Here is a 12500-nt window from a genome sequence, read left to right as displayed (position 1 = left end):
CTTTGTGAAATTTAAATTCTGTTTAAATTTATGTAGTCACCATGAACGCAATGCAACGAAACCTCTTTTACTCACGACCCAGGAGATGTTAAACCCGTCATCTGATATCCCTTTGACAGTGATATTAATTTTCCCACCTGAAAACAAAGGAAAATACTGCAATAAACGAAGTGCACAGATAGGCAATCAAAAGTTCACACTAATCTATATATTATCAGCTACTGGTCAAGGTCATTCGTGTGATGCATAAAATGAAAATTGATAATGCTAAGGCCTCTTGGAGAGGAATTTTGTTTTAATTTCACAAAGAAATTTATTACTTTAATCTGTCTTTTCACTTGTCAGGCTTGAATTTTGCAACAAATTCTAATCTTCCAGTATTATCTCTTAAGCGAAATGTTTTTAAGGTCTTTGTGATAAGGAGTTTCTCACATGTAGGAACACATTCCTTGAAACTGAAACAGCAGAGTAATTTCGTCCAGCCATTCAGTCTCCAGGTTCGCACAGCCCGAGTCAAAGTGTTTGTTCTTTTTTAAACGCTCTGGGCCCCTTATGACTGATAGATGCTTCTACAAGAACAATAGGATAACTTTTACAGCAAGGAACAAGGACAGAATTCCGGTCATGATCAAAAGGTTTTATTTTCAGATGGTTTAAAAAAGAGAGTGGCTACTGATGGTCATTTGAGTACGTCTAAAGCCGCCTTGCACAGGTTCTGTATCATTGTTCATGAACCTCGTTCTTGCTGATTTTCCAGTCATTATGCTGCCGTTCTCGCTGGGATTGACAACGAAAGAGTCAAGCAGGCACATCATGTAAGGTAATCTTCCTTGCAGCAATCATTCTCCCTTAAAAGGAAATTATATTCTGTCAGTCTTATGAGGGATCTGGAGAACGTTCTCAAGAGGAGTGCTTGTGCACTGTGCACATAATAATTGGCGTTATCTTCGACTCTTTTTAGTTTTTCTAATCAAGTTATCCAGTAGTAAATCACAGCTGGATTTAGAATCTAGTTCTTATCTTTAGCCTCACTACATCTGCGTGAAGGATGGCGTCAGCTTTTCTGCTTCAGATCATAATTGGTGTAATGTTCACAATATTATCAAGTGTCTTCGATGACTTTCATTTATTGTAAACTAGCTGGCAACTCGCCAAATAACATCACTATATCTTATAACTCTATTTGAAAGACATAGTATGACGTATTTTTAGGGCGTCATGTGATTGCACAATTGCATTATCAACCATGACTTCAGATGGTGTGGACAGGGAGTCTGTCTTAGCCTAGGAAGTTACAAAATCAATCACATACCTACCAACCTATCAGCAAAATAATCTCCAGACATTCACAACATGCAGAGCAGCGAGGATACCATTACTTTTACTGGATCCCACAAAATGTAAAGCTTGAATGTTACTGGCCACAGGACAGAAGCAAAGTCAAGTGCTCTGGCACTATTCTGACTTAAAAGCATATAGATACATGCACGGCCGCAAACGCACACGCACACACACACACACACACACGACACACACATATATATATATATATATATATATATATATATATATATATATATATATATATATATATTTATTTATATATCGAGCTACAATGTCCTTTAATATCTAATTCGCTCTACCTCGGAATTGATATATTTCATATATGCTTAACCGAAAAGGGGAATTTTTTTTTCTTGATAATAGACTTGCCTGGACCAGGCCGCAAACCCGTGGATCCTTCAAATCCAGGAACCACGGGTTCGCGCCCTGGTCCAGGCAAGTCTATTATCGAGAAAAAAATTCCCCTTCGGTAAGCATATATGAAATATATTAATTCCGAGGTAGAGCGAATTAGATATTAAAGGACATTGTAGCTCGATATATGTATATGAATCACGGAAATGTGATATGACTTATATATATATATATATATATATATATATATATATATATATATATATGCCATATATGCATATATGCGTATATATATATATATATATATATATATATATATATATATATATATATATATAAGATATATTATATTAGTGAATACCAGAGGAAAATGACAAGCAGTGGGTCAGTACCAAGCACTTTCTCCTGTTTATAAAAAAAAAAAAAAAAAAAACAGGGGATCGTCGGGAGAAAATCGCTTGGTCCTGACCTTCTTCCAGTCATTTTCCTTTGGTAGTAGCTAATATATCAGTATATATACATGCACATGTAAGTAGTGTTTGTATGTATGTATGTATGTATGAGTTGTGTGGTTGCGCTTTGTGTGCTAAAGGCTACCTAGACTAGTAGCAACTGTGAATAAGGAACATGCCTGAAATATATATAAAAATGCAGAAACTAAAATTAAACACTATAGTATTCTAGGAAATGTGTCGTATATTTGGTAATTTTGTCGTTTATTGATGAACTTAACATCAATACATTACAAAACACTCTTCCTCGTGGTCCTATCTTGATGAGTTATGCACTTTGGATAATGTTGTTATATCGTAAATATTTCAAGAGACTAAGAATGAAATTAGTTTTTTTGCTGTGAATGTCAAGCCTTGCATCTACTAATGACTGGTTTTGTGAAATAAAGTAAAATATACTGAAAAATCAAAAAAATATTCCGGGTGGTTCATAGATCAATAAATTGTTTTTTAAACTTAATTTGTAATTATTATAAAGTCTTACCTTACAACATTATGATCATTTTTCAAAGAAATTCATTGATACTTTGAGCATCTGATTTCTTAGATTTTTCAAGAAATTTGCAATAAAAAAGATATCCTTCTAGACACGAGATGCAACAATGCTGTAAGTATCACTGATACTGTCAAACTATAACTTTTTGAACCAAACTAACATAAAAATCTAAGGTCATTCTTAGCTTATTGGTGTATTTAGGATATACAACATTTTCCAATATGCTTAAACTCATGACAGAGAACTACGAAGAAGAGTGGTGTTTTTTATGTTACTTCTCGTCATAATGAGAGAGCTTAATTGATTACATTTAACACCACTTGGACCTTGGTCAGTTACGCCTGAAGGAAATGATAAACATTTATGAAATTATTCAGATCTAATCCACCATATCTGTCATACATTCTGGAGGATGACAAAAAACCGCGACAGGAGTTTGAAGGGCCAGACAGATTAATAAGCCATGGTGGCCTCATCGGCTAAGGGCAACTACCTGTGGCGTCCGAACGGAGTAAGTCAATGAAATGGTTTCTTTCCTTCATGGTTTGAATTCTGTGGGTCTCAAAATAGTTTCAAGAGCTTCTTCTTGTTTTTTATAAAATAAACAAGACGGAGATATTCCTCGAGCATATCTAACCGGATAACCAAATACAGAAATAATTGTTTCCGAAAATTTAAAGCTCAAAATATTAATAATACAAATTCTTTGCTTAAATATTGAGGTAAAAAAACTCCTTGTTCCAATTGAATAATTAATGCGGCAATTGTTCATCATAATCTACTTTACAATTTAAGATGCAGAAAAAAGATTTCACTGAATGAAAACAAAGACTCAAGTACTGCTGTACATTACCGAACAACAAATTTTAAGATTTAGACGTATTTATTCTCTCAATATCTGAACAAAAAATTGTTTTTCAAGATAGACCTAAAGATCCGGAATCGAAGCTGAAATTAATATGTGAATCAGGACTTTGTATACCTAGTTTTCCTAATGAACACTTCAATTTTGAGTTTTTTCTTTAGGATATAGACAACACGGTTAATACACATGCAAATATTTTCCTACCTTCGGGACATTTGGTAGTAAACGGCGTCTTCTGAATCCTTTCTCCTCTGAGTGTGCCGTCAATCAGGCAGGGAGTGTCTGATCCTCTTGGAGTAAACTTCACCAAAACGGCAGCGAAGTAGTCGGTGGCAGGGTTCAGGTTGTCTATTTTGACAGGACTTTCAATCGTATCGGTATCTTTTAAGTTCGTGGGATTGCTCATATCTTGGTCCTTCTCCTAATATAAAAGATTGTTATCAGGTGAGCGTGAACACAGATTTGAATTCTTCTCTTAACAATTATATGTTACAGAGGCTGACAAAAGACTATCAAGGCCGGAAACATTAAAAAGCTCTATTAATCTGCAAGTTTCCTGGTACTTAGGAAATATCAGTGTCTAATAATAAATGCAATTATATTATTAATGGTGACTGGAATAAATTCTCAATTTATCATTTAAGTTACTTTATTACAGTTCTTCAAAATTTCCTTCTTTCTTCCACGGGATTGTTGCCCAAGAGCTTCCAGTGGTTCAACAAGAATAACAGATGTACTGAGGACAAGATCTTGTTCTTTATTCATCATTTCCAAGTAATCATTTTGCTTTGCCGTGATAAGCTCATCAAGGCATCTTCGAGAAGACCAATAGCAATGCTTGCAACACCAGGTCATTAACTGATATGTTACCGAGGCAGTCGATGCCCCAGGTCACGGTTAGGCAGTGTGGGCCAAAGGAGGCCAGTAGGCTGACCCAATACCATCCTGGAGCATTGAGAGGTCCCTGTATAAGTTCAATTTTAAACCTAGAAATATTGTTACACCTTCTTCCGATTTCTGTCTTGTTTTGTTAATTAGGTACAATTGCTAAGTCATAGATGCTGGCCTTTTAGTATATGTTCATAGAAGGATCCTTTAATATAAACGTTCGGGTGTTTAGACAAATGAGGAAAAGGCCTATAGGCAGAGTGCGGGATGCAACCTTCAGGCCACATCACTTGAAAAATTAAATAGAATAACCCTGATGAATAGGAGAGAAATCATAGGAATCTGACATTATATCCAGGTTTAAAATTATAATAGAAATAATGTCTGTTAAAGTGTCTTACACATATCTATGTAAAATACCGAATTATTTTCATTGCCTAACACTGTTATAGGAAAACACGACAATCCCAAATGATTGTGGGTTAGCTTCCTGGGCTTTGGCTGGTCCACTCGTGCTAATCGTCTAGAATCCCGACTGCGTGACGTGTCTACCAAGGCGAAACGCAGCATATCATTAAAGCATAGCAAATACTCAGTAGAATTTGTCATGAGTACTTCTGCTCTCATTTGCCATGAACATCGTTTTGGTTTTGCGAAACATCCAGTGGAAGAAAGAAGGAAAGCTTTGAAAGATTCGAAAAACGCCATTCCAAACACAAGTTTCCTGTACTGCGAACGTTTTGATGGGAGTTTGTCTTAAAGGGGAGTACTAATAATATAATAATAATAATAATAATAATAATAATAATAATAATATAATAATAATAATAATAATAATAATAATATTTCCTTTCTTCCATTAATGACGTGAGATATTAAAAGAACTGAAACATTGTTTATTCGTTTGTTACAGTGAAAGAAATGATTGTACCGGATGTAGATGATTAAACATTGGTACTGACCCTAATATGTTTAGACGTTTTTATAAATTCTCTCTCTCTCTCTCTCTCTCTCTTTAGTAGTAGCAAGATAGACCCTGGTCCACTTCCCGTGGGAGAACGAAACGTTAAGGACACGTTCTACTCTCTACGTGTGCTCCTTACAAAGAAGAGTGAAATAGGTTTCTGTAGGTTAAACTAATGTAGCAGATCCCAGATTAGAATGTAAAGGGGCCTGGGGTTAGAGACCTTATTCAAAATACTCACTTACTGGCAGAGGATTTTAGCCTCGTAGCATTCTTATGAGTCAGTCTACTCCCCACCTCACCCTGGCACGCAGAATTAAGATTGGGAAGGGTCTTCGAGGTAAACTGGGATTCCACTACTCACTTCCTCCCAGAGGTACTTAAACTGGGGAAGATTCGTGGGTTTTTTTTTTTTTTTTTTTTTTTTTTTTCATGGAGGTTCATGGCTCGTCTAGGACCTTTTATTTTTCTTTATTTCTTATGACATACAAATTCATTACATAGCAATATTAATCCTTTATGTGAAAGTTGGAGACAATCTGCATTTTTTATAAGTTAACTAAAAATTATTGTTAAGCCACGTATATCTCGTAGAAAAACTAAATCTAAATGTTTCCATCTAGCAGATTGTAAACTGAAAAGCTTGACTTACTACTAGTCCAAGTATCATCCGTGTGACTTGATGAATAAAGATTTGGTAGTCTCAACTTTCTGAGGGTCTAAGCTACACTTCTTCAAATATTTGTTTGAATCGAAACCCCATTCTTATGATTAATGCCTCCGTTTCACAGTTAAGGTTAAGGATATAGATATATGAAAAATATAAACATCTTTCAAGAAATATGCATTAAAACTTCAGATTACAGTGACTGCTTTTGAGTAAACATTTTATTCAACCCAAATGCATTATAATGGCACCTTTATGTAGGTAGTTACTTATTTTCACTTCAATGAAAAACCGTACCAAGTCACTGAATTCCTCGATGGGGAAGACGGAAAAAAAAAGTTCGAAAATTAATTAAAAGTGAAAATATAGCTCACAATCTTGCAGCCATTCAATGACAGTCAATAATAGCCAAAAATCCCTTACTCGGAATACTCTGTATTTTTAGATGGTTCTAGAAAAAACTTTTTTTTTTTTTTTTGAATTCCAGATCTTTGACCCGGTCAATTTCACTAAATGCATTTTGACTCCCGGTAACCTGAAATCCGGTTTCGTTCACACTCAGTAATTTGACATCTAAAATAAACAATTAGCCTATTTAGGAAGCATATTTTTTAAAAATGACCGTATTTAGGTAATGGAAATGACAGAAGTTTGTTTCTTAAGTTGAAGGCTTAGTTTATATATTTTCTTTTATTCAAGTACTATAAAAGCAACATTAAGCAGTGGCATCCGACCTCCTGGGAGTATAAAGACATTTTTTATATTCATGCCTCGTACCATTCAGAGAAATCACCAGCGGAGGAAGGAAACTCTTAGATGACTTGAATTACATTTACGAAAGGCAAAAAACAATCGCTGACCGATCAAACTTTTTTGGAAGTGTGAAGTGAGGAGCTGCAAAGCAGGCCTGTTACTGTAGTATCGCACTCTTCACGTCACACTTCCAATAAATTTCTGACCAATGAGCGTTTGTTTTCTGCCTTTCACACTTAAAGTCTAAGTCATCCAACAGTTTCTTTCCATGACGGGTACTCTGAATGGTACGAGACGATTTTATAAACTGTTACTTATGGTCTTGAGAAAAAATGTACACTTTGCCTTCAACTTACAAAAAATCAAATCATGTAATTTCCATTTGCTAAATAAGGTAATTGTCCTAAGCCATTTTAAAAAATATTCTTCGTCAATAGGCTCTTTATTTTAGACGTCAAATGACCGGGTGTTAACGAAACTGGATTTCAGTTTACCGAGGTCAAAAAACGAAGAGTCTTGTACATACCCGCCACCGTGTTGGATATTCCTAGATATCTTTTATTCAAGAAAAGAAAGGTAACCGCCTCAGTAAGCATTAATTTTCAAAGCACTTTCGACTGCATTGCAAATGCGCGATACGTTAGGGACAGCAGGAATGCTCTTTTATTCAGAAGTTTCCAATTTCTTTCAAAGGAATCGTTTCCTAGGATGACATTCTTAAAGCTTTGCAATTTGATCAAATGATTGTGGCAAAAAAGGTAATTAAATAGATTTCTCAGACAATACTCAAATCTTGCACTAGCGAGAAGCATTTTCACTAAATCCACTGAAATACATGTTGAATTTATCAGTTTTTAATTAGAGTTTCTATATTATACACTATACATATTTTAATTCCATTATTATTATTATCAGTACTAAATATTATTATTCATAATGCAAATAGACTTTGTAAATTGTTATCAAGTAACACATGTAGCAGTCCAGTGGATTTCTTGCCATCTATAATAAACTGATTCATCAAAGAGTGCAAATCACACACGAATTCCTACTGGATCACAAACTAGTGCAAGAATACACAGGAGGTTCATCTAAAGAAAACCCGGCAAGCCCTTGAGTTCTATGTATGACTTACCCAAACAATCACTTGATACTTTACGTCGTCCGACTCAGGCTCTTCACCATCAAAAATTCCATTAAAAGACACTAGTACACGGTCTTCGTCAGGGTCAACTAATGGTAGCTCTCGAAAGCGGAGGTACCCTTTGGATGCTGAAAGACAAGGAATGATTTGGGTTTTACGTAAAAGAAAAATGAAAAGAAAAAACAATCGATTGTGAAGATAGGCCGAGACAATGTGATTTAAACCTTTCATAGGGTTTCAGCTCATAATCTGCCACAGCATTAACCAAATCATCCCTACTGCACTTTCTCTTTCTGATCTATGAAGGTCGACTGTTTTCTTGTCAAAATGATACGACATATTGTACGTAGGATTCACTAAAACCAAGGGAACGAAACTGAAAGTGAGGAAACATATATAAAGAATATTCCTACAGGAAGGTTCAACTTCTATCAAAAGATCTGTGAATGCTCAAAAGTTCAACTTCTATCAAAAGATCTGTGAATGCTCAGATGTTAGTGTTGACATGAGACTGTGTTAACATCTATTCTGACTGCCTACAAAACTTATGCCAAGTGCAGGTATTCCAAATCAGTGACCATAAAGAGAAAACAATTGGTTTAGTTCATCCCTCCTACTGGAACAGAAAAGCGCAACTATTGGGCTCTCACTGAATTAAACAAAGTCGCTGTTATGCACAATGTCTCTCAGGGGATCAGTAATTCCCCACCAAGTCTTCTTATACCTTGCAACACTCGATGTCATAAGCGAAAATCACATTATGGTACAGCATAGTTTATTCAGTTCTCTTCACTACCAGCGACTTAGCAGGTCATATTTCATGAAAATAATGATGATTTTTCCTCACAAGCCTGTTTTTTTTTTTATGGTGTTTTCACGTTGCATGGAACCAGTGGAATGCCGAGGATCAAACTCGCGGCCACCGAGGTGACAGGCAAAGACCCTCTACCAACCACAACACTGAGGCCTGTTATTCTTAAATTGAAAGAAGTTTTAACTAATGATAGATTCTTATTTGCTCCATTCTCTGAAGACAACCCTAAAAACTTAGACAGCCTGTGTTGAAATTGTTGGAATCTGAGTAATTCCCTCATAGAAATTCTCTGTATTTCTCAGTAAGCCTCTTTCAGGTGATCCAAAATACATAAAATTCATCTAAAATTGCATTCAACCTTTTTCTTGCAGGGGAATAAGGTCAAAACTAAAATTAAGCTTACGTTTAGCGCAGTGTTTCACATCACGGACACAGGCTCCTGTTTCATGGTTGCACTTGTTACTTTCACAATGGTTACATGTCTGTAAGCAGTTCACGCCCCAGTGATTTTCATCACAATCTGAAATGTGAAGAAGTTCTGTTTTACTTTCACGCAATCATAGCCATAAGACTTCGTATTGGAGGAACAGCTCTTAGAAGAGTAAGATTTCCATTACGATTAAATGGACTCTGACCTGACTATTCCCATGACTTGCCTACATTAGATTAAATCTGAATCGCAAGTAGACGCAAAGCTTTACCGAACACGAGATAACTGTTGGTGCAGAGTGACATTCATCTTGCAATAAATTGTGATGACTGGACTCTCATGCAGGACTTATTTAGCATTCGACATAAAATCATCTATATTCATTTCCCATCGCTAGTTTCATTAATATCTTTACTTATTTGACTTCAAAATCTCAATATCTAATTTGGAAAAAGAATGAGCAGATATTAATGAACAGAATTCAAGAACGTCAAGAAAGTGAATTCACGGAAATTGATGTTGAAAGTGGACATGATTATCAACACAAATGAAATCTGAATAATGACATAACACTAAATGTTAGTTAAATACCAGGAACGAGAAAGTTAAAAAAATTAAAGTATCGACCCCCTTTAGTTAAAAATACAACCCACAAAAAAAAAAAAAATTTGACGAAATTTTCATAAAAATTAAAAACCAGTGTTCCATTAAGCACACACCGGGAACAGAAGTTAAACATCTGCATAAAATACATCCAACTATTTCAAAGGAATAGGGAAGGTGTCAAGATTTCAAGGAACGTCATAAGTCTTGTCCAAATGACATGGCACAGGTGTAAGAGGCCGTCACATGGGACAAGAGAGATCCATCCTTGAAGACCTTCCTCTCGATCATAAATGAGAGTATAGCTCCTACATATCCGGTCTGTTAATACTTTATTTAGCCGTCTGTGCGCTGCATCTATCAAGTTAAAGGTTAAAGATGTCTTAACGACATAAGCAAAAATATCTTAGGTTTCATACCTTGTTTCATGCATCTGAGCATCCATAACACGCATTCATGTATATACTATAATATATATAGTATATATATTATGCCCAATATATAATCACATATGTCCACAGGTGAAAAATAAGAGACGGTGTGTAGGCTAAAATTCACAATATACTCTCGAGGGACAATACTGATATGACAGGTGTCAGGGAGGCGGGGTTGGAAATCTCATTAGCACTGCTGCCCCTTTTCTGTGTTTACAAATATGATAATCTTATTTCCATACATCACTACTGCCTACCTTAAAATTTAAACAATTTACAAATGAATTTTGATATTACAGGATCAAGTTTATACATACCTTAACTGACTTTTATATTACGGTTGTAACTTTCTTTTATAAAGGTAGACTCAATGACATATGTGTGTATATATATATATATATATATATATATATATATATATATATATATTATATATATATATATATATTTGTGACTTCTAAGACTGTGTATCAGTCATTGGTCAATTGCTTGGAAATAAAGTCGAACCCGGTCAGGACCTACACACCGTCTCTTATTTTTCACCTGTGGGTTATGTGTGATAAATGAATTACGTGCTTAAGTGATTACTTGGCACTATTATTTGATAGTATATATACACAACTTAAATATGAAATTACTGTGAGTGAATAAAACAAATACGTCAATCACCTTTATCGCAGTCATCGCCTTGCTGGCCTGGAAAGCACGAGCAGCCGTATGGAGACGGCAAGCAAGCCTGTACGTTATCCTTAACGGCCTGTATGCCTACTATACAGGAGTTGTGAGTTTCCGTTGAAGGTGAACACTCTGTCAGAAAGGAAAATAAATTTGAAACTGCATTCCTGCTGATAATCCAGAATGTACAAAATATTTATTTCACGGAGTCTTGGCAGGTAGCACAAATCAAGAAAAAGAACAGGCCCCCCACAAAATGCAAAAATATTTCATTAGTAAATCTCTCTCTCTCTCTCTCTCTCTCTCTCTCTCTCTCACTAAGTTGACATTTTTTTACGAGATGTTCCTGTAAATTTTCTCCCTCAAGGGAGGAAGCGTGAGACACCTGGACCCTCACCTTCCTCGCAAAGATCCCCCGTCCTTCCTGGAGGACAGACACAAGTTCCGTCTTGTGCATGACAAGCCCCATACATCAATTCTCGGCAACGACTTTTGGCCACTCACCATCCTTTGCGTGGACATTCCTGGCAAGGCAATAAAAAACAGAAAGGTCTAAAACATACTAGTAGGTATAGTATATATAACTTCATGACGAAGACAGATACTTAAGTTTTGTGCTGCATGTTTTGATATTCATTTGAAAATGAAGCCGTATAAGGATGAATGACCCTATGAGATTCCTATCACGATCCATAGGGACTTGATTACTACGCCCCTCAACTGGGCATCAGATCTGTCAAGTGGCTTGAAGATCGAGTTAGAGCTCAAGAAACAGTCGTTACTGCCTGTCAAAGGAGGTCACTAGTTCGGGGAAGGCAGCCTAACCACCAGTGAATCCGTCAGTCACTGAGCAACCCTGTCTTCCGAGTCTCTGTCGCACTGCAGAATTATAGAGGAGCAAACGCTGAAACTCAGCCAGTGTGCGTGCAAGGGCTCAGAATGGTTTTCGTGATATTGTGCCGAGGAACTTTCTGCTGTACACAGGTTCGAGATAATCTCTCTTGATTGTCACTCAAGAGAGCAGAATTATAACTTAGCAGTTTTAGATTTCTCTCGCAATGCCGCATAGCACAGTGGAACAGGTTTCCCGAATTCTTTCAGGCTTTTTATAACCTTCTTTGCTTCTGCTTTCATGTGTGTTTATAGTTTTATATTATTCACACCACTGCTGTATAATTCATTTCATTCGTATTGCTGCTGTCTAAATATGTCTCTGAAAAACAAAAAAAAAATTATTGGCCAAGTTGATTAAAAATGCATTCCTGTGGACAACTTCGTTATGGCTGAACTACCTTTTAGCTGGTTCAATTGATTTCATTCAACGTCGTTCGTTGAATTTCTTTGGAGTAATTCATTTTTTCGTCTAAATTCATTTTTTCGTCTATACTTTCTAAACCTCTTAGCAATACACTGCCTCGTGAAGGTCTGGTGGAGACGAAACAGTCGGGCCCTAGCTTACAATTTATAGTTTTTTTTTTTTTTTTTTTAAACTTAATGTACCACTGATTTTTACATAAAGCATTCCTCTTGTCAGAAGATTACAGTATACTGGTGCTG

General features: G+C 35.9%; 1 protein-coding gene across 1 annotated transcript in view; it reads right to left on the bottom strand.

The window, feature by feature from the left end:
* Positions 1 to 11416, bottom strand: part of LOC135215957 (uncharacterized) — a 23496-nt gene extending 12080 nt beyond the window's left edge. The window contains exons 1-5 of the mRNA XM_064250912.1: positions 11341 to 11416; positions 10938 to 11075; positions 9205 to 9321; positions 7979 to 8115; positions 3776 to 3992 (exon numbers count right to left, since the gene is read on the bottom strand). Of these exons, the coding sequence (XP_064106982.1) occupies positions 3776 to 3992; positions 7979 to 8115; positions 9205 to 9321; positions 10938 to 11075; positions 11341 to 11416 (685 nt within the window). The remainder of the gene's footprint in view (positions 1 to 3775; positions 3993 to 7978; positions 8116 to 9204; positions 9322 to 10937; positions 11076 to 11340) is intronic.
* Positions 11417 to 12500: the final 1084 nt, after the last annotated feature.

Source organism: Macrobrachium nipponense, chromosome 5 (genome assembly GCF_015104395.2).
Source record: "Macrobrachium nipponense isolate FS-2020 chromosome 5, ASM1510439v2, whole genome shotgun sequence".
Lineage (NCBI taxonomy): Eukaryota > Metazoa > Arthropoda > Malacostraca > Decapoda > Palaemonidae > Macrobrachium > Macrobrachium nipponense.
The sequence above is the reverse complement of the archived record's forward strand: the minus strand, read 5'-3'. Positions and strand labels throughout refer to the sequence as shown.